The sequence below is a fragment of the Ranitomeya variabilis genome, chromosome 3 (assembly GCF_051348905.1).
Source record: "Ranitomeya variabilis isolate aRanVar5 chromosome 3, aRanVar5.hap1, whole genome shotgun sequence".
Lineage (NCBI taxonomy): Eukaryota > Metazoa > Chordata > Amphibia > Anura > Dendrobatidae > Ranitomeya > Ranitomeya variabilis.
In genome coordinates this window covers 774,516,600-774,539,484 of record NC_135234.1, presented here as the reverse complement: position 1 = coordinate 774,539,484, position 22,885 = coordinate 774,516,600, and the positions used below count along the sequence as shown (strand labels likewise).

The window sequence follows — 22,885 nt, the reverse complement described above, 5'->3', positions numbered from 1 at the left end:
AAGGGTGCAAAGCATTCAGGATTTTGTTGTTCACAGTCCTATGTCTGAGCCAAAAGTACCTATTCCTGAGTTGTTTTCTGGAGATAGATCTCGGTTTCTGAATTTTAAGAATAATTGTAAATTATTTCTTTCTTTGAGACCTCGTTACTCTGGTGATTCCGCTCAGCAAGTTAGAATTGTTATCTCCCTGTTACGTGGCGACCCTCAAGATTGGGCCTTCTCCCTGGCGCCGGGAGATCCTGCATTGCTGAATGTGGATGCGTTTTTTCTGGCGCTTGGATTGCTTTATGAGGAACCTAATCTTGAGAACCAGGCAGAAACGGCCTTGCTGGCTCTCTCTCAGGGCCAGGATGAAGCTGAGGTGTATTGTCAAAAATTTCGGAAATGGTCGGTGCTTACTCAATGGAATGAGTGTGCCCTGGCTGCAAATTTCAGAGAAGGTCTTTCTGAAGCCATTAAGAATGTTATGGTGGGGTTCCCCACGCCTGCAAGTCTGAATGACTCAATGGCTTTGGCCATTCAGATTGATCGGCGTTTGCGGGAGCTCAAATCTGCACACCATCTGGCGGTGTTTTCTGAACAGAGACCTGAGTCTATGCAATGTGACCGAATTCTGACCAGAATTGAGCGGCAAAATCATAGACGTCAAAATGGGTTGTGCTTTTACTGTGGTGATTCAACTCATGTTATCTCAGCATGCTCTAAGCGCGTAAAAAAATCGCTAAATCTGTCACCGTTGGTACTATACAGCCTAAATTCATTTTGTCTGTTACTTTAATTTGTTCTTTGTCATCCTACTCGGTTATGGCTTTTGTGGATTCAGGTGCTGCCCTGAACCTGATGGATTTGTCGTTTGCCAGGCGCTGTGGTTTTGTCCTGGAGCCTTTGGAATTCCCTATTCCACTGAGGGGAATTGATGCTACACCATTGGCTGAGAATAAGCCTCAGTATTGGACTCAAGTGACCATGTGCATGACTCCTGTACATCAGGAGGTGATTCGCTTTCTTGTGCTGCATAATCTGCATGATGTTGTCGTTTTGGGTCTGCCATGGCTGCAGGCCCATAATCCAGTTCTGGATTGGAAAGCAATGTCTGTTTCAAGTTGGGGTTGCCAGGGGATTCATGGCGATGCTCCCTTGGTGTCAATTGCTTCTTCCACTCCTTCTGAGGTCCCTGAGTTTTTGTCGGACTACCAGGATGTATTTGATGAGCCCAGATCCAGTGCCCTGCCTCCTCACAGGGATTGTGATTGTGCTATAAATTTGATTCCTGGTAGTAAGTTCCCTAAGAGACGACTTTTTAATTTGTCTATACCAGAACATGCCGTAATGCGGAGTTATATAAAGGAGTCTTTAGAGAAGGGACATATTCGCCCGTCCTCCTCCCCTCTTGGTGCAGGATTCTTTTTTGTGGCCAAGAAGGATGGTTCTCTGAGACCTTGTATAGATTATCGTCTTCTGAATAAAATCACAGTCAAATTTCAGTATCCTTTGCCATTATTATCTGATCTGTTTGCTCGGATTAAGGGGTCCAGTTGGTTCACCAAGATAGATCTTCGTGGTGCGTATAACCTTGTGCGTATTAAGCAGGGGGATGAATGAAAAACAGCATTTAATACGCCCGAGGGCCATTTTGAGTACTTGGTGATGCCTTTTGGACTCTCTAATGCTCCTTCTGTGTTCCAGTCCTTCATGCATGACATCTTCCGAGAATATCTGGATAAATTTATGATTGTGTATCTGGATGACATTTTGGTCTTTTCTGAGGACTGGGAGTCCCATGTGAAGCAGGTCAGGATGGTATTTCAGGTCCTGCGTGCTAATGCCTTATTTGTGAAGGGCTCAAAATGCCTCTTCGGAGTACAGAAGGTCTCCTTTTTGGGTTTCATTTTTTCTCCTTCTACTGTGGAGATGGACCCAGTCAAGGTCCAGGCTATTCATGACTGGACTCAGCCTACATCTGTTAAGAGTCTTCAGAAGTTCTTGGGTTTTGCTAATTTTTACCATCGCTTCATCGCTAATTTTTCTGCCGTGGTTAAGCCCTTGACGGATTTGACCAAGAAAGGTTCTGATGTGACTAACTGGTCTCCTGCGGCAGTGGAAGCCTTTCGGGAGCTGAAGCGCCGGTTTTCTTCAACTCCAGTATTATGTCAGCCTGATATCTCTCTTCCTTTCCAGGTCGAGGTGGATGCTTCTGAGATTGGAGCAGGGGCTGTTTTGTCGCAGAGAAGCTCTGATGGCTCTGTGATGAAGCCTTGTGCCTTCTTTTCAAGAAAGTTTTCGCCTGCCGAGCGGAATTATGATGTTGGTAATCGGGAGTTGCTGGCTATGAAGTGGGCATTTGAGGAGTGGCGACATTGGCTCGAGGGAGCTAGGCATCGTGTGGTGGTCTTGACTGATCACAAAAATCTGATTTATCTCGAGTCTGCCAAGCGCCTGAATCCTAGACAGGCTCGTTGGTCGTTGTTTTTCTTCCGTTTCGATTTCGTGGTCTCGTACCTGCCTGGTTCGAAGAACGTGAAGGCTGATGCGCTTTCTAGGAGTTTTGTGCCTGACTCTCCGGGAGTTTCAGAGCCGGCTGGTATCCTCAAAGAGGGAGTGATTTTGTCTGCCATTTCCCCAGATTTGCAACGAGTGCTGCATAAATTTCAGGCTGAGAGACCTGACCGTTGCCCACCAGAGAGACTGTTTGTCCCAGATAGATGGACCAGCAGAGTTATTTCCGAGGTTCATTCTTCGGTGTTGGCAGGTCATCCTGGGATTTTTGGTACCAGAGATTTGGTGGCTAGGTCCTTCTGGTGGCCTTCCTTGTCGCGGGATGTGCGTTCCTTTGTGCAGTCCTGTGGGATTTGTGCTCGGGCTAAGCCTTGCTGTTCTCGTGCCAGCGGTTTGCTTTTGCCTTTGCCTGTCCCGAAGAGGCCTTGGACGCACATTTCCATGGATTTTATTTCAGATCTTCCAGTATCTCAGAGGATGTCTGTCATCTGGGTGGTGTGTGATCGTTTTTCCAAAATGGTCCATTTGGTGCCCTTGCCTAAGTTGCCTTCCTCCTCCGATTTGGTTCCTTTATTTTTTCAGAATGTGGTTCGCTTGCAGGGCATCCCTGAAAATATTGTGTCTGACAGAGGATCCCAGTTTGTGTCCAGATTTTGGCGGATTTTTTGTGCTAAGATGGGCATTGATTTGTCTTTTTCGTCGGCCTTCCATCCTCAGACGAATGGCCAAACCGAGCGAACTAATCAGACCTTGGAAACTTATTTAAGATGTTTTGTTTCTGCTGATCAGGATGATTGGGTGACTTTTTTGCCATTGGCCGAGTTTACCCTTAATAATCGGGCTAGTTCTGCTACTTTGGTTTCGCCTTTTTTCTGCAATTCTGGTTTTCATCCTCGTTTTTCCTCGGGACATGTGGAGCCTTCTGACTGTCCGGGGGTGGATTCTGTGGTGGATAGGTTGCAGCAGATTTGGAACCATGTGGTGGACAATTTGAAGTTGTCACAGGAGAAGGCTCAGCGCTTTGCCAACTGCCGTCGTGGTGTTGGTCCCCGACTTCTTGTTGGGGATTTGGTATGGCTGTCTTCTCGGTATGTTCCTATGAAGGTTTCCTCTCCTAAATTCAAGCCTCGCTTCATCGGTCCTTATAAGATTTTGGAAATCCTTAACCCGGTGTCTTTTCGTTTGGACCTCCCAGCATCGTTTGCCATTCATAATGTGTTCCATAGGTCTTTGTTGCGGAGGTATGTGGTGCCTGTGGTTCCTTCTGTTGAGCCTCCTGCTCCGGTGCTGGTTGAGGGCGAATTGGAGTACGTGGTGGAGAAGATCTTGGATTCTCATATTTCCAGACGGAGGCTTCAGTATTTAGTTAAGTGGAAGGGCTATGGTCAGGAGGATAATTCCTGGGTTGTCGCCTCTGATGTTCATGCGGCCGATTTGGTTCGTGCCTTCCATGCGGCTCATCCTGATCGCCCTGGGGGTCTTGATGAGGGTTTGGTGACCCCTCCTCAAGGGGGGGGTACTGTTGTGAACTCTATTTCTGGGCTCCCTCTTGTGGTCACAAGTGGTACTGTGTGAGTGCTGTCTTTCTGCAGGTTTGTGACTGGCATCAGCTGTCTCGTTATCTGTGGGCTGGTTTTCTATTTAAGCTCACTTGGACTTTCAGTCTATGCCTGCTGTCGTTGTATTCAGTGCTATTCTGATTGCTCCTGTCTACATCCGTTATCAGTCTCTCCATGAGAAGCTAAGTTCTGTTTGCTTATTCTTGCTCATCTATGTTCAATATGTTTCCTAGAATATTATGAGTTTTGTCCAGCTTGCTAATATGTGATTTCTCTGCTTGCTGGTAGCTCTGGGGTGCTGAGTTGCTCCCCCCACATCGTTAGTTGGTGTGTGGGTTCTCACATTCTCTGCGTGGATATTTTTGTATAGGGTTTTTTACTGACCGCACAGATCCCTTGCTATTTTCTGCTATCTAGTGTTAGCGGGCCTCATTTGCTTAACCTGTTTCATCTCTGCGTTTGTCTTTTCCTCTTAACTCACCGTTATTATTTGTGAGGGGCTGTTCTATATCTTTGGGGTTATTTCTCTGAGGCAAGTGAGGTCTTACTTTATCTCTAGGGGTAGTCAGTTTCTCAGGCCGTGAAGAGACGTCTAGGATTTCAGGAAACGTTCAACGGCTACCTTTAGTGTGTTTGGTTAGGATCAGGTTTTGCGGTCAGTCCAGTTACCACATCCCCAGAGCTTGTCCTATTTTCTCTGACTTAGCTGGTTAGGTTTGTGATCCTAAGCCACTGGGATCATAACAACAGGGATCTCCCCCTAGGGGTGACTGCAGACAGAATCTTATCATGTATCTCTGTATACGGGGAGCTCCCCCTAGTGGTGGCTGCAGACAGGAACTTATCATGTATCTCTGTATACAGGGAGCTCCCCCTGGTGGTGGCTGCAAATAGGATCTTATCATATATCTCTGTATACAGGGAGCTCCCCCTAGTGGTGGCTGCAGGCAATATCATATCATGTATCTCTGTATACAGGTGTCAGGACTCTGAACATTTTTTACCTTTTGTGCATTACTGCCCTTTTCCAAGATGGCGTCTTTGGTCTCATGTGCACTGTGTCTTCCTGCTATAAAACTCCACCCCAGCCTTCAGTTTGTGCTAGAGTATTCTGCTTTGCATCCAGCTCCTGACCTCTGGTTACTCCCTGGCTATATACTTGCTCCTGTGAACCTGTGTGGTGATCCTGCTACTCTGCTCTGAGTTCCTGCTGTATACACCAGTTTCCAGTAATCCTCCTTCATCTGCTGCTTGTGTTTACTTCCATCTGCATTTGCTGGACATGTAAGCTGTTTCTGCTCTGCAAAAACCTGAGACTATTACCCAGGCCTCCCTGGTTGAGCTAAGATATGATTTGAACTGCCTTATAAGCTTATCTAGCTGTGTTTGGACTAAGACAAGGACTTATTCGTGTCAAGTATCCTCAAGAATAACTGTGCTTCATAGACTTTCTGCTTGATTGCATTTTTCTCTGAAGACTGCTAAGCTGCGTTTAATATTTACACCAAGTGTTGTGGACTTGAGTTTCTCTCTGCACCTGTTTGAATCACCGTGTGATAATATAGACTTTACCACTTATAAAACTGGGTCCTGTAGTTGTCTTGTTCCACGCAAAGAGTCTCCTGAGTTATCCCCTATAATTATTACAGGATACTCTAGCCATAAAAAAAAGGAGACTGCTGGAACAATGACTGCAGAAAGCAGATTAGAGCAGGTGTTTTCCATAATTAGATCACTGCAGAAAGATGTGGAAGGTCTGCAAAAGAAGTTTGGAAGCTTTGAACACAATTAACAAGTGTTTGGACAAACTTTGCAGGACTTAAGCAACCGCAGCCCAGGAAAACAAACTTGCTGGCATAGAGTCCCAGTATGGATGGGCTTTTCAGGACATAAGCACGCAAATAGCTGCACAAGTGACTTTACCCTCTGGGCAACCGCCACCAGCTGGCCCACCTAAGTTGCCCCATTCAGATTTAATGGTGATCGCAACAAATTTCGTGGCTTTGTGAATCAATGTTTGCTATATTTTGATGTGCATGCTGACCGTTTTCCTACTGATAGATCCAAAGTATTGTGTGTAATAATGCTACTGACCTCACGAGCGCTCGCCTGGGCGAATCCGATGATTGAGTCTCGTGACCCACGGTTAAATAACTTGGATGATTTCTTGGCCGCTATGGCATTAATGTTTGATGATCCTAATCGCCGTGCAACCGCTGAATCTGCTTTGTTGTCTTTACGCCAGGCTAAATGTTCTGTTATTGAGTATGCCACTGAATTCAGGAGATTAGCGGTAGATACCAATTGGGACAGTTATGCACAATTGCCTATTTTTAAAAGGGGTCTGTCTAGTATTATAAAAGATGAACTAGCTTGCTCTGAGTCACCACAAGAGCTAGAGACATTTATACAGCATTGTGTGCGCATAGACATTCGCCTTACTGAGCGTAGGCAGGAGAAGTTTGCTGCATGTATCCGTATTTCTAACTTTTCCCTTCCTTCCAAAGAGCCTGCAGGTAAGACCTCTCGGGAGGTGGAGGAGGTGCCCATGCAAATTGATTCCGTTCAGAGGCGCGAGATCAATGAGCGCCGGGAGCCTTCGTGAAAGTCTATGTTTCTACTGCGGCCAGTCTGACCACTTCTTGATCAATTGTCCTAAGTGTCCTAGATGGCCTAACAAGGTGCTAGCAGCAGTAGGGGAGTATGACAACTGTGATGATGAATCTGACATCTCTGAATGTAGCCTGCCTTTAAACGCTGTATTCCATTCACTTTCTATGACTTCACCCCCAAGGAGCTGAAGGAGAAAAACTCTCACTGTTCTCTCCCTATTAAGATCCTGTGTTCAGGACAGTGGATTTCCAGTGCCGCTATGATTGACTCAGGTGCAGGTGGCAATTTCATGGATATCGCATTTGCCAAGGAACATGGTATTGAAATTCAGCAAAGAGCCTCTCCAATTACCATGGAAACAGTGGGCCTGTGGATCAGGAGACCGTACCCCTTGAAATTTTGTTGGAGCCTAATCATCAGGAGCAACTTTCTTTCTTGCTCATTTCTTCTCCTCATTTTCCTGTGATTTTAAGCATTCCTTCGTTGCGTTCTCAGAACCCAATTATCAACTGGGAGACCAAGGAGATTATCTTTCCAACAAGGAGCAACTCAGCATTAACAGAAGTTGTCCCTGAGTCCACGGCTACGGAACCACATGTACAGGTATTTTCTTTACCTCCAGCATATAGAGTTCTCTGACATCTGTGAAAAGAAGAATGCAGATCAGCTTCCTCCACACAGGCATTATGACTGTCCCATTGAGCTGCTTCCTGGGGCAGCTATTCCTTTTGGTAACGTATACCCTTTGGCGGCACCTGAGCTTCAAGCCTTAAAGGAGAATATTGATGAAAATCTGGCCAAAGGCTTCATACGTCTTCCTCACCAGCAGGGGCACCTATATTTTTTGTAAAAAAGAAGGACGGGACCCTGAGACCCTGTGTTGACTATCGGGAACTCAATAAGGTAACTGTTGTGAATTTGGATTCTGGGCTCCCCCGGTGGCTACTGGTGGAATTGAACTGGTGTCTTCATCTTCTCTGTTCACCTGTTCCCATCAAGATGTGGGAGTCGCTATATAACCTTGCTTCTCTGTTGGTTGCTTGCCGGTCAACAATGTTATCAGAAGCCTCTCTGTGCTTGTTCCTGCTCCTAGACAACTACTAGATAAGTTGGACTCTTGTCCATGTTTGTTTTTGCATTTTTGTTCCAGTTCACAGCTGTAGTTTCGTTACTGTGTCTGGAAAGCTCTTGTGAACAGGAATTGCCACTCTGGTGTTATGAGTTAATGCCAGAGTCTTAAAGTAATTTCTGGATGGTGTTTTGATAGGGTTTTCAGCTGACCATGAAAGTGTCCTTTCTGTCTTCTGCTATGTAGTAAGTGGACCTCAAATTTGCTAAACCTATTTTCATACTACGTTTGTTATTCCATCTTAATTCACCGCCAATACATGTGGGGGGCCTCTGTCTCCTTTCGGGGTATTTCTCTAGAGGTGAGCTAGGACTTATATTTTCCTCTGCTAGCATTATTTAGTCCTCCGGCTGGTGCTGGGCATCTAGAATCAACGTAGGCATGCTACCCGGCCACTGCTAGTTGTGCGTTAGGTTTAGTTCATGGTCAGCTCAGTTCCCATCTTCCAAGAGCTAGTTCCTATATATGCTGATGCTATGTTCTCTTGCCATTGAGATCATGACAGTTTGACCGGCCCACTAAAGGGTTAAAATCCTTGGCTGAGAAAGGAGAGAAATAAGAAGTCTGCTGAAAATTTTTTTTTTTTTTTTTTTTTTCTCTCCTTCTAATCTTTGAATGGCTCTGTGTCCACCTGTTTGTAATGGATCTTCAGAGTGTAACTGCAGGTTTGAATAATCTCGCCACGAAGGTACAAAATTTGCAAGACTTTGTTTGTCATGCACCTGTATCTGAGCCGAGAATTCCTTTGCCGGAATTTTTCTCGGGGAATAGATCTGGGTTTCAGAATTTTCGAAATAATTGCAAATTATTTTTGTCCTTGAAATTCCGCTCTGCCGGAGACCCTGCACAGCAGGTCAGGATTGTGATTTCCTTGCTCCGGGGCGACCCTCAAGACTGGGCTTTTTCATTGACACCAGGGGATCCTGCGTTGCTCAATGTGGATGCGTTTTTTCTGGCCTTGGGGTTGCTTTATGACGAACCTCATTTGGAGCTTCAGGCAGAAAAAACTTTGATGTCCCTATCTCAGGGGCAAGATGAAGCGGAAATTTACTGCCAAAGATTCCGTAAATGGTCTGTGCTTACTCAGTGGAATGAGTGCGCCCTGGCGGCGACTTTCAGAGAGGGTCTCTCTGATGCCATTAAGGATGTTATGGTGGGGTTCCCTGTGCCTGCGGGTCTGAATGAGTCCATGACAATGGCTATTCAGATCGATAGGCGTTTGCGGGAGCGCAAACCAGTGCACCATCTGGCGGTGTCCACTGAGAAGTCGCCAGAGAGTATGCAGTGTGATAGAATTCTGTCCCGAAGCGAGCGGCAGAATTTTAGACGGAAAAATGGGTTGTGTTTCTATTGTGGTGATTCTACTCATGTTATATCAGCATGCTCTAAGCGCACTAAAAAGCTTGATAAATCTGTTTCCATTTGCACCTTACCGTCTAAGTTTATTCTATCTGTGACCCTGATTTGCTCTTTGTCATCTATTACCACGGACGCCTATGTCGACTCTGGCGCCGCTTTGAGTCTTATGGATTGGTCCTTTGCCAAACGCTGTGGGTATGATTTAGAGCCTTTGGAGACTTCTATTCCTCTGAAGGGGATTGACTCCACCCCATTGGCTAATAATAAACCACAATACTGGACACAAGTAACTATGCGTATTAATCCGGATCACCAGGAGATTATTCGCTTTCTGGTGCTGTATAATCTACATGATGATTTGGTGCTAGGATTGCCTTGGCTGCAATCTCACAACCCAGTCCTCGACTGGAGAGCTATGTCTGTGTTGAGCTGGGGATGTAAGGGGGCTCATGGGGATGTACCTGTGGTTTCCATTTCATCATCTATTCCCTCTGAAATTCCTGAGTTCCTGTCTGACTATCGTGACGTCTTTGAAGAATCCAAGCTTGGTTCGTTACCTCCGCACCGAGAGTGCGATTGTGCCATAGATTTAATCCCGGGTAGTAAATACCCAAAGGGCCGTTTATTTAATCTGTCTGTGCCTGAACATGCTGCTATGCGAGAATATATAAAGGAGTCCTTGGAAAAGGGACATACTCGTCCATCGTCATCTCCCTTAGGAGCCGGTTTTTTCTTTGTGTCAAAAAAAGACGGCTCTTTGAGACCATGTATTGATTATCGGCTTTTGAATAAAATCACTGTTAAATATCAATACCCATTGCCATTGCTGACTGATTTGTTTGCTCGCATAAAGGGGGCCAAGTGGTTCTCTAAGATTGACCTTCGTGGGGCGTATAATTTGGTGCGAATCAGGCAGGGGGATGAGTGGAAAACCGCATTTAATACGCCCGAGGGCCACTTTGAGTATTTAGTGATGCCTTTTGGTCTTTCAAATGCTCCGTCAGTTTTCCAGTCCTTTATGCATGATATTTTTCGCGATTATTTGGATAAATTTATGATTGTGTATCTGGATGATATTCTGATTTTTTCGAATGACTGGGACTCTCATGTCCAACAAGTCAGGAGGGTTTTTCAGGTTTTGCGGTCTAATTCTTTGTGTGTGAAGGGTTCTAAGTGTGTTTTTGGGGTACAGAGGATTTCCTTCTTGGGATATATTTTTTCTCCCTCTTCCATTGAAATGGATCCTGTCAAGGTTCAAGCTATTTGTGATTGGACGCAGCCCTCTTCTCTTAAGAGTCTTCAGAAATTTTTGGGCTTTGCTAACTTTTATCGTCGATTTATTGCTGGTTTTTCGGATATTGCTAAGCCATTGACCGATTTGACTAAGAAGGGTGCTGATGTTGCTGATTGGTCCCCTGATGCTGTGGAGGCCTTTCGGGAGCTTAAGCGCCGTTTTTCCTCTGCCCCTGTGTTGCGTCAGCCTGATGTTGCTCTACCTTTTCAGGTTGAGGTCGACGCTTCTGAGATCGGAGCTGGGGCAGTGTTGTCGCAGAAAAGTTCTGACTGCTCCGTGATGAGGCCTTGTGCCTTCTTTTCCCGTAAATTTTCGCCCGCTGAGCGGAATTATGATGTTGGGAATCGGGAGCTTTTGGCCATGAAGTGGGCTTTTGAGGAGTGGCGCCATTGGCTGGAGGGGGCCAGACATCAGGTGGTGGTATTGACTGACCACAAAAATTTGATTTATCTTGAGACCGCCAGGCGCCTGAATCCTAGACAGGCGCGCTGGTCATTATTTTTCTCTCGGTTTAATTTTGTGGTGTCATACCTACCGGGTTCTAAGAATGTTAAGGCGGATGCCCTTTCTAGGAGTTTTGAGCCTGACTCGCCTGGTAACTCTGAGCCCACAGGTATCCTTAAGGATGGAGTGGTATTGTCAGCCGTTTCTCCAGACCTGCGGCGGGCCTTGCAGGAGTTTCAGGCGGATAGACCGGATCGTTGCCCACCTGATAAACTGTTTGTTCCTGATGATTGGACCAGTAGAGTCATCTCTGAGGTTCATTCTTCTGCGTTGGCAGGTCATCCTGGCATTTTTGGTACCAGGGATTTGGTGGCAAGGTCCTTCTGGTGGCCTTCCCTGTCACGAGATGTGCGAGGCTTTGTGCAGTCTTGTGACGTTTGTGCTCGGGCCAAGCCTTGTTGTTCTCGGGCTAGTGGATTATTGTTGCCCTTGCCTATTCCTAAGAGGCCTTGGACGCACATCTCGATGGATTTTATTTCAGATCTGCCTGTTTCTCAGAAGATGTCTGTCATCTGGGTGGTGTGTGACCGTTTCTCTAAGATGGTCCATTTGGTTCCTCTGCCCAAGTTGCCTTCTTCTTCCGAGTTGGTTCCTCTGTTTTTTCAAAATGTTGTTCGTTTGCATGGTATTCCTGAGAATATCATTTCTGACAGAGGGACCCAATTCGTGTCTAGATTTTGGCGGGCATTATGTGCTAGGATGGGCATAGATTTATCTTTTTCGTCCGCTTTCCATCCTCAGACGAATGGCCAGACCGAGCGGACTAATCAGACCCTGGAGACATATCTGAGGTGTTTTGTGTCTGCTGACCAGGATGATTGGGTTGCTTTTTTGCCATTGGCGGAGTTCGCTCTCAATAATCGGGCCAGCTCTGCCACTTTGGTGTCCCCGTTTTTCTGTAATTCGGGGTTTCATCCTCGATTTTCCTCTGGTCAGGTGGAATCTTCGGATTGTCCTGGAGTGGATGCTGTGGTGGAGAGATTGCATCAGATCTGGGGGCAGGTGGTGGACAATTTGAGGTTGTCCCAGGAGAAGACTCAGCTTTTTGCCAACCGCCACCGTCGTGTTGGTCCTCGGCTTTGTGTTGGGGATTTGGTGTGGTTGTCTTCTCGTTTTGTCCCTATGAGGGTCTCTTCTCCTAAGTTTAAGCCTCGGTTCATCGGCCCGTATAGGATATTGGAGATTCTTAACCCTGTTTCCTTCCGTTTGGACCTCCCTGCATCCTTTTCTATTCATAACGTTTTTCATCGGTCATTATTGCGCAGGTATGAGGTACCGGTTGTGCCTTCCGTTGAGCCTCCTGCTCCGGTGTTGGTTGAGGGTGAGTTGGAGTACGTTGTGGAGAAAATCTTAGACTCCCGTGTTTCCAGACGGAGACTCCAGTATCTGGTCAAGTGGAAGGGATACGGCCAGGAGGATAATTCTTGGGTGAATGCATCTGATGTTCATGCCTCTGATCTGGTTCGTGCCTTTCATAGGGCCCATCCTGATCGCCCTGGTGGTTCTGGTGAGGGTTCGGTGCCCCCTCCTTGAGGGGGGGGTACTGTTGTGAATTTGGATTCTGGGCTCCCCCGGTGGCTACTGGTGGAATTGAACTGGTGTCTTCATCTTCTCTGTTCACCTGTTCCCATCAAGATGTGGGAGTCGCTATATAACCTTGCTTCTCTGTTGGTTGCTTGCCGGTCAACAATGTTATCAGAAGCCTCTCTGTGCTTGTTCCTGCTCCTAGACAACTACTAGATAAGTTGGACTCTTGTCCATGTTTGTTTTTGCATTTTTGTTCCAGTTCACAGCTGTAGTTTCGTTACTGTGTCTGGAAAGCTCTTGTGAACAGGAATTGCCACTCTGGTGTTATGAGTTAATGCCAGAGTCTTAAAGTAATTTCTGGATGGTGTTTTGATAGGGTTTTCAGCTGACCATGAAAGTGTCCTTTCTGTCTTCTGCTATGTAGTAAGTGGACCTCAAATTTGCTAAACCTATTTTCATACTACGTTTGTTATTCCATCTTAATTCACCGCCAATACATGTGGGGGGCCTCTGTCTCCTTTCGGGGTATTTCTCTAGAGGTGAGCTAGGACTTATATTTTCCTCTGCTAGCATTATTTAGTCCTCCGGCTGGTGCTGGGCATCTAGAATCAACGTAGGCATGCTACCCGGCCACTGCTAGTTGTGCGTTCGGTTTAGTTCATGGTCAGCTCAGTTCCCATCTTCCAAGAGCTAGTTCCTATATATGCTGATGCTATGTTCTCTTGCCATTGAGATCATGACAGGTAACCGTACGAAACCGTTACCCTTTGCCTCTGATTCCCGAATTACTGGAAAGAGTCCGCCATGCTAAGGTGTTCTCTAAACTGGATCTTCGTGGGGCTTATAATTTGGTGCGTATTCGTCCAGGGGATGAGTGGAAGACAGCATTCCGATGCCGGTATGGACACTTTGAATATCTCGTGATGCCCTTCGGGCTTTGTAATGCCCCTGCAATGTTTCAACACCTTGCTAATGACATTTTCCGAGATTTGTTGGACCAGTTTGTGGTGATCTATTTGGACGATATTCTAATCTTTTCTGACTCTCTACAGGAACATGAAGAACATGTCAAAGCTGTTTTAAGACGTCTGAAAGAGAACCATCTGTATATCAAGCCGGAGAAATGCGAGTTCCATCGTTCTGATATACAGTTCTTAGGTTATATCATCTCTCCCCAGGGGCTGGACATGGAATCTGGTAAGATTCAGGCTATCCTTGACTGGCCAGTACCCAAGAACGTTAAGGAGGTCCAACGTTTTATTGGTTTTGCAAATTTCTACAGACGCTTCAGTCGAAATTTTTCTGATATTGTCCATCCCATTACTTCCTTGACAAAGAAGGAAAAGCCCTTTAAGTGGTCATCACAGGCTCAAGAAGCTTTTGATTGGCTAAAGATCTGTTTCACATCAGCACCGCTGTTGATACACCCAGATCCAACACTTTCATTCATTGTGGAGGTGGACGCTTCTGATAATGCTTTGGCAGCTATTCTCTCCAAAAGAACTGGAGAGAAGGGTCTGCTACATCCTTGTGCTTTCTTTTCCCGTAGACTAACCTCAGCAGAGAAGAATTACGATGTGGGAGACAAGGAATTGCTGGCTATTATTGCGGCTTTCAAAGAATGGAGGCATCATCTGCAAGGAGCTGCACAACAGATCATAGTGCTAACTGACCATCGCAATTTAGAGTTCCTTAGATCCGCTAGATGTCTTTCTCCTCGTCAGGCTTGTTGGAACTTATTTTTAAATCAATTTAACTTTGTTATCTCGTACCGTCCAGGTTCTCGTAATGGGAAGGCTGATGCTTTATCCCGAATCCATGCTGCGGATTCCGTACCTGGAGCCCCATCCAAGACCATTCTATCTGATGCCAATTTCATCGGAGTTATCCACGATCAGGACTTGTGGAAGGAGTGCAGGGAGGCCTATGACGGTGATGTATTTCTGGCCAACCCACCTGTGGATATTAATCTTGTCTTTAAAGGTGGCATGTGGTTCAGAGATCGACGTATCTATGTCCCAGAGGTCGTCTGTCTGCAGATCCTCAAGTTGGTACATGACTCCAAGTTGGCTGGTCACAGGGGGGTACAGAAGACACAAGAGTTCCTGAGCCGATTCTTCTGGTGGCCAACTTGCCTGAAGGATACCAAGGACTATGTTCTCTCTTGCGAGGTATGTGCCCGTTACAAGACTCCTCATGTGGCACCTACGGGTCTTCTACAACCATTACCTGTTCCGTCCCACCCCTGGGGGTCTATATCAATGGACTTTATTGTGGAGCTGCCTACATCGGGGGGCATGAATACAATCATGGTGGTAGTTGATCGCCTGACTAAAGCTGCTCATTTTGTTCCGTGCACCGGCCTCCCCTCAGCTAAAGATACAGTGAACTTGGTTATACAGAATGTCTTTCGGTTGCACGGGGTTCCGGATGAGATCATCTCTGACCGTGGAGTACAGTTTACTTCAAGATTTTGGAAGGGGTTTTGCTCTGCACTCAATATTAATGTCTGTCTCTCTTCCCCTTACCATCTCCAGACAAATGGTCAGACTGAGCGTACCAACCAGACGCTGGGACAATATCTCAGATGCTATGTCAGCCATCTCCAGGATGATTGGTTGGAGTTGCTGCCGTTAGCTGAATTTTCATATAATAATTCTCAGAGCGCCTCCACTAAATTTACACCTTTCTTTGCCAATCTGGGTTATCATCCGTGTTGTTTACCTAGGTCTCCAATTAATTCTCCGGTTCCAGCAGTGGAGGAAAGTCTGACTGCGATGAGACAAAATCTGGAGGTTCTGAAGGAATCCCTGACCACGGCTCAAGAACGTTATAAGAGATCGGCTGATAGATTCCGTAAACCTGCACCCATGTTCAAGGTAGGAGATTCCGTGTGGTTAGCAACTAAGAATCTGAAGTTAAATGTTCCTTCACAAAAACTTGGACAGAAATTCATTGGCCCTTTCAAGATCAACGGTATTGTGAGCTCTGTGGCCTGCCGGCTGAAGCTGCCTAGGACTATGAAGGTGCACCCAGTTTTTCATGTATCTTTACTAAAGCCTGTATCTCCTAATACCTTCCAGGGACGTGTTGTGCCACCTCCGCAGCCTGTGGTGATTGATGGGCAAGAACAATTTGTGGTGGAGGAAATTATTGATTCCAGGATTCGCAGGAATCAGCTCCAATATCTGATAAGATGGCAGGGATATCCCCCTGAGGAAGACTCTTGGGAACCTGTGGAAAACATCAATACCCAACAGAAGATTTCTCGTTTTCATCAGAGATTCCCTGAGAAACCAGGTCCAGGATCGTCCTGAGGCCGCTTCTAAGAAGGGAGTAATGTCAGGACTCTGAACATTTTTAACCTTTTGTGCATTACTGCCCTTTTCCCAGATGGCGTCTTTGGTCTCATGTGCACTGTATCTTCCTGCTATAAAACTCCACCCCAGCCTTCAGTTTGTGCTAGAGTATTCTGCCTTGCATCCAGCTCCTGACCTCTGGTTACTCCCTGGCTATATACCTGCTCCTGTGAACCTGTGGGGTTATCCTGCTACTCTGCTCTGAGTTCCTGCTACATACACCAGTTCCAGTAATTCTCCTTCATCTGCTGCTCGTGTTTACTTCCATCTGCATTTGCTGGACATGTAAGCTGTTTCTGCTCTGCAAAAACCTGAAACTATTACCCAGACCTCCCTGGTTGAGCTAATATATGATTTGAACTGCCTTATAAGCATATCTATCTGTGTTTGGACTAAGACAAGGATTTATTCGTGTCAAGTATCCTCAAGAATAACTGTGCTTCATAGACTTTCTGCTTGATTGCATTTTCCTCTGAAGTTTCCTATAGACTGCTAAGCTGCGTTTAATATTTACACCAAGTGTTGTGGACTTGAGTTTCTCTCTGCACCTGTTTGAATCACCGTGTGATAATATAGACTTTACCACTTATAAAACTGTGTCCTGTAGTTGTCTTGTTCCACGCAAAGAGTCTCCTGAGTTATGCCCTATAATTTTTACAACAGGGAGCTCCCTCTAGTAATGACTGCAGACAGGATCTTATCATGTATCTCTGAATACAGGGAGCTCCCCCTAGTGGTGACTGCAGACAGGATCTTATCATGTATCTCTGTATACAGGGAGCTCCCCCTAGTGGTGACTGCAGACAGGATCTTATCATGTATCTCTGTATACAGGGAGCTCCCCCTAGTGGTGGCTGCAGACAGGATCTTATCATGTATCTCTGTATACAGGGAGCTCCCCCTAGTGGTGACTGCAGACAGGATCTTATCATGTATCTCTGTATACAGGGAGCTCCCCCTAGTGGTGACTGCAGACAGAATCTTATCATGTATCTCTGTATACAGGGAGCTCCCCCTAGTGGTGACTGCAGACAGGATCTTATCATGTATCATTGTATACAGGGAGCTCCCCCTAGTGGTGACTGCAGACAGGATCTTATCATGTATCTCTGCATACAGGGAGCTCCCCCTAGTGGTGGCTGCAGACAGGATCTTATCATGTATCTCTGTATACAGGGAGCTCCCCCTAATGGTGACTGCAGACAGGATCTTATCATGTATCTCTGCATACAGGGAGCTCCTCCTAGTGGTGACTGCAGACAGGATCTTATCATGTATCTCTATCTCTGTATATCGGGAGCTCCCCCTAGTGGTGACTGCAGACAGGATCTTATCATGTATCTCTGTATGCAGGGAGCTCCCCCTAGTGGTGGCTGCAGACAGAATCTTATCATGTGTCTCTGTATACAGGGAGGTCCCCCTAGTGGTGGCTGCAGACAGGATCTTATCATGTATCTCTGTATACAGGGAGCTCCCCCTAGTGGTGGCTGCAGACAGGATCTTATCCTGTATCTCTGTATACAGGGAGCTCCCCCTAGTGGTGGCTGCAGACAGGATCTTATCATGTATCTCTGTATACAGGGAGCTCCCCCTAGTGGTGGCTGCAGACAGGATCTTATCCTGTATCTCTGTATACAGGGAGCTCCCCCTAGTGGTGGCTGCAGACAGGATCTTATCCTGTATCTCTGTATACAGGGAGCTCCCCCTAGTGGTGACTGCAGACAGGATCTTATCATGTATCTCTATATACAGGGAGCTCCCCCTAGTGGTGACTGCAGACAGGATCTTATCATGTATCTCTATATACAGGGAGCTCCCCCTAGTGGTGGCTGCAGACAGGATCTTATCATATATCTCTCTATACAGGGAGCTCCCCCTAGTGGTGACTGCAGACAGGATCTTATGTATCTCTGTATACAGGGAGTTCCCCCTAGTGGTGGCTGCAGACAGGATCTTATCATATATGTCTTTATACAGGGAGCTCCCCCTAGTGGTGACTGCAGACAGGATCTTATCATGTATCTCTGTATACAGGGAGCTCCCCCTAGTGGTGACTGCAGACAGGATCTTATGTATCTCTGTATACAGGGAGTTCCCCCTAGTGGTGGCTGCAGACAGGATCTTATCATGTATCTCTCTATACAGGGAGCTCCCCCTAGTGGTGACTGCAGACAGGATCTTATCATGTATCTCTGTATACAGGGAGCTCCCCCTAGTGGTGACTGTAGACAGGATCTTATCATGTATCTCTGTACACAGGGAGCTCCCCCTAGTGGTGACTGCAGACAGAATCTTATCATGTATCTCTGTATACAGGGAGCTCCCCCTAGTGGTGGCTGCAGACAGGATCTTATCATGTATCTCTGTATACAGGGAGCTCCCCCTAGTGGTGGCTGCAGACAGGATCTTATCATGTATCTCTGTATACAGGGAGCTCCCCCTAGTGGTGGCTGCAGACAGGATCTTATCATGTATCTCTGTATACAGGGAGCTCCCCCTAGTGGTGGCTGCAGACAGGATCTTATCATGTATCTCTGTATACAGGGAGCTCCCCCTAGTGGTGACTGCAGACAGGATCTTATCATGTATCTCTGTATACAGGGAGCTCCCCCTAGTGGTGGCTGCAGACAGGATCTTATCATGTACCTCTGTATACAGGGAGCTCCCCCTAGTGGTGGCTGCAGACAGGATCTTATCATGTACCTCTGTATACAGGGAGCTCCCCCTAGTGGTGGCTGCAGACAGGATCTTATCATGTACCTCTGTATACAGGGAGCTCCCCCTAGTGGTGGCTGCAGACAGGATCTTATCATGTATCTCTGTATACAGGGAGCTCCCCCTAGTGGTGACTGCAGACAGGATCTTATCATGTATCTCTGTATACAGGGAGCTCCCCCTAGTGGTGACTGCAGACAGGATCTTATCATGTATCTCTGTATACAGGGAGCTCCCCCTAGTGGTGGCTGCAGACAGGATCTTATCATGTATCTCTGTATACAGGGAGCTCCCCCTAGTGGTGGCTGCAGACAGGATCTTATCATGTATCTCTGTATACAGGGAGCTCCCCCTAGTGGTGACTGCAGACAGGATCTTATCATGTATCTCTGTATACAGGGAGCTCCCCCTAATGGTGGCTGCAGACAGGATCTTATCATGTACCTCTGTATACAGGGAGCTCCCCCTAGTGGTGGCTGCAGACAGGATCTTATCATGTACCTCTGTATACAGGGAGCTCCCCCTAGTGGTGGCTGCAGACAGGATCTTATCATGTATCTCTGTATACAGGGAGCTCCCCCTAGTGGTGGCTGCAGACAGGATCTTATCATGTATCTCTGTATACAGGGAGCTCCCCCTAGTGGTGACTGCAGACAGGATCTTATCATGTATCTCTGTATACAGGGAGCTCCCCCTAGTGGTGACTGCAGACAGGATCTTATCATGTATCTCTGTATACAGGGAGCTCCCCCTAGTGGTGGCTGCAGACAGGATCTTATCATGGATCTCTGTATACAGGGAGCTCCCCCTAGTGGTGACTGCAGACAGGATCCTATCATGTATCTCTGTATACAGGGAGCTCCCCCTAGTGGTGGCTGCAGACAGGATCTTATCATGTATCTCTGTATACAGGGAGCTCCCCCTAGTGGTGACTGCAGACAGGATCTTATCATGTATCTCTGTATACAGGGAGCTCCCCCTAGTGGTGGCTGCAGACAGAATTTTATAGTATCTGTAACTATGTAGGTAGAGTCTTCCAGACTCAGCGCTCCTTACAGATAAGGCTTTTGTGTGTTTCATAAATAATATAAGGTTAATATTATCAATTTCACAAACAATAATAGTCATACAACATGAAAAGAATATGATAAGTAGCAGTAATAATAATGATGATAGAAATAATATAAGCAATATAATAAGGTGTCTGATGTTTCTTCCCCTACATTGAACACTTGTATAGCTCCCGAGCAGGACGCCGGTTGATGGACAGTAATGGATATACCCATTATAATTATCTGTTCTTACGAGATTGCGGCTGGATCTCGGCTGCTTTACATTGTGAGGTTCCCAGCGGTTTAACTCCCGAGACGCCGGGATCAATAGTGTTCTAGTGCTGGTTCTCGCTGTGTCCAGGGCATTGATGAGTTACTATGGCTGTTGGCGTCGCCCATTATGCTCGGTTGTATGACATCTGTTTTTTATGGATATTATTAACATATGAACGATATTTTGTCTTGAACATCTTTTTAATTGTTGTATGAATCAGATGCCATACAGATATAAAGAATGAAGAATCCTTCTTTCTTTTTTTGGTGATAACTTGATGACTTTGCACATGTTGGTCTGAATACGGCCAAGGATTATTTCCACGTCCGTGTTTTTCATCCGTCGTATTAGCAGTTTTTCTAGGGGGCACAATATAGTTTATGGAGCTGTTCACATTTGCCGATGGTTTGCACGTTCTATGACGTCCATCTTACAGACAAACTTCTAAAGAAAATGGGTCCGCGAAAAAGACTGACAGCGACTGGCGCCATTTTTGTGCTGCGTTTAAAAAAAAAGTTGAAATTGTTTTTCTGACGTTCTAAGGGCTAAATGTTAATTTTTATTTTAGTAAGGCCGAAAGCGACGGGAAGAAATGTGCAACAAGAAGGAGGTAAAAACTGACACTAGGAAGTAAATATTAATAATAAAGGGGCGAGAAGTTATTGGCGCCAGGTGTCAGTGATGCAGGTGTGCACGGGGTCACTGCGGAGCCGCATCCTGCTCTCGGGCCCTGATGATGATGATGATGATGAGGCTGGATGATGAGGCGGACACATCACACACTCACATCCACAGGCTGCTGCTTCCCTCTCTCCTCCTCTCATCATCAGCAGAAGCTGCATTAGGATCAGCACAGGACGCAGCCGGCATCTGAGCGGATCCTGGGGCTGGAGAACCCTCAGTCATCCCTTCCACCTGGGACTCCCACCGTCCTCTCTCTCCTGGGGAGAGAATGTGTAGAGATGGGCCAAGCTTGTGGGCACTCCATCCTGTGCAGAAGTCACCAGTACCAGCCGGCCACATCTGATATGTAAGTGCCACACTCAGGATGGGGGAACTTTTTTGTATTGTCGTCTGTATGGGACATCTGAGGGCGGCCGGAGAGACGGGCAACCCCCATCATTGCTGCTGCTGGTGGTGGGTAATGTGCACGTACCACCGAGAGCACATGGGTGAGATCAGCTCTTGTAGGGTGTCTGAACGGCACATACGCAGGGGGACTGTATGGCCGTCAGGAGGTCTGTATGGCCGTCAGGAGGTCTGTATGGCCGTCAGGTGGTCTGTATGGCCGTCAGGAGGTCTGTATGGCCGTCAGGAGGTCTGAGTGACCGTCAGGAGGTCTGTATGGCCGTCAGGAGGTCTGTAAGGCCATCAATGGACTGTATGGCCATCAGGAAGTCCGTACAGCCGTCAGGAGGTCTGTATGGCCGTAAGGAGGTCTGTATGGCCGTCAGGAGGTCTGTATGGCCGTCAGGAGGTCTGTATGGCCGTCAGGAGGTCTGAGTGACCGTCAGGAGGTCTGTAAGGCCGTCAATGGACTGTATGACTATCAGGAAGTCCGTACGGCCGTCAGGGGACTGTATGACCGTCAGGAGGTCTGTATGGCCGTCAGGAGGTCTGAGTGGCACATGTGCAGGGGGACTGTATGGCCGTCAGGGGACTGTATGACCGTATGGAGGTCTGCATGGCTGTCAGGAGGTCTGTATGGCCGTCAGGGGACTGTATGGCCGTCAGGAGGTCTGTATGGCCGTCATGGGGACTGTATGCCCGTCAGGGGGACTGTATGGCCGTCAGGAGGTCTGTATGGCTGTCAGGGGGACTGTATGGCCGTCAGGAGGTCCGAGTGGCACATGTGCAGGGGGACTGTATGGCCGTCAGGGGACTGTATGACCTTCTGGAGGTCTGTATGGCAGTCAATGGGACTGTATGGCCATCAGGAGGTCTGTATGGCCATCAGGAGGTCTGTATGGCCATCAGGAGGTCTGTATGGCCGTCAAGGGGACTGTATGGCCATCAGGAGGTCTGTATGGCCATCAGGAGGTCTGAGTGGCACATGTGCAGGGGGACTGTATGGCCGTCAGGGGACTGTATGACCGTCAGGAGGTCTGTATGGCCATCAGGAGGTCTGTATGGCCGTCAGGGCGACTGTATGACCCTCAGTGGAAATGTATGGCCGTCACGAGTTCTGTATTGCTTGCAGGACAGATGTTGCTGCTGATGGGACTGTGCTGAATTTTGCTGAGGGTAGAAGTGACAGGAGGAACGGCTGATGGAACTGGGCTAAAATATACTGCAGCTGACACCCAGTGCACAAAGCTCTTTCATTATGTTAGAAGGGCAGGAATAACAGGAGGGACGGAACTGCTGCTGACAGGGACAGGAGGGACTGAGTTGCTGCTGACAGGGATGGAAGTGACAGGAGGGACTAAGCTGCTGACAGGGACAGGAGGGAGTGAGCTGCTGCTGATATTGACAGGAGGGACTGAGCTGCTGCTGACAGGGACAGGAGTGACAGGAGGGACTGAGCTGCTGCTGACAGGGACAGGAGTGACAGGAGGGACTGAGCTGCTGCTGACAGGGACAGGAGTGACAGGAGGGACTGAGCTGCTGCTGACAGGGACAGGAGTGACAGGAGGGACTGAGCTGCTGCTGACAGGGACAGGAGTGACAGGAGGGACTGAGCTGCTGCTGACAGGGACAGGAGTGACAGGAGGGACTGAGCTGCTGCTGACAGGGACAGGAGTGACAGGAGGGACTGAGCTGCTGCTGACAGGGACAGGAGTGACAGGAGGGACTGAGCTGCTGCTGACAGGGACAGGAGTGACAGGAGGAACTGAGCTGCTGCTGACAGGGACAGGAGTGACAGGAGGGACTGAGCTGCTGCTGACAGGGACAGGAGTGACAGGAGGAACTGAGCTGCTGCTGACAGGGACAGGAGTGACAGGAGGGACTGAGCTGCTGCTGACAGGGACAGGAGTGACAGGAGGGACTGAGCTGCTGCTGA

At 47.4% G+C, this 22,885-nt stretch overlaps 1 protein-coding gene across 1 annotated transcript in view; it reads left to right on the top strand.

Moving 5' to 3' along the window:
- The first annotated feature begins 20,545 nt into the window (after window positions 1-20,545).
- The window catches only part of PDE2A (phosphodiesterase 2A), an 835,594-nt gene continuing 833,254 nt past the window's right edge, over window positions 20,546-22,885 (top strand). The window contains exon 1 of the mRNA XM_077298849.1: window positions 20,546-20,911. Coding sequence (XP_077154964.1) covers window positions 20,844-20,911 — 68 coding nt within the window. The 5' untranslated portion in view covers window positions 20,546-20,843. The remainder of the gene's footprint in view (window positions 20,912-22,885) is intronic.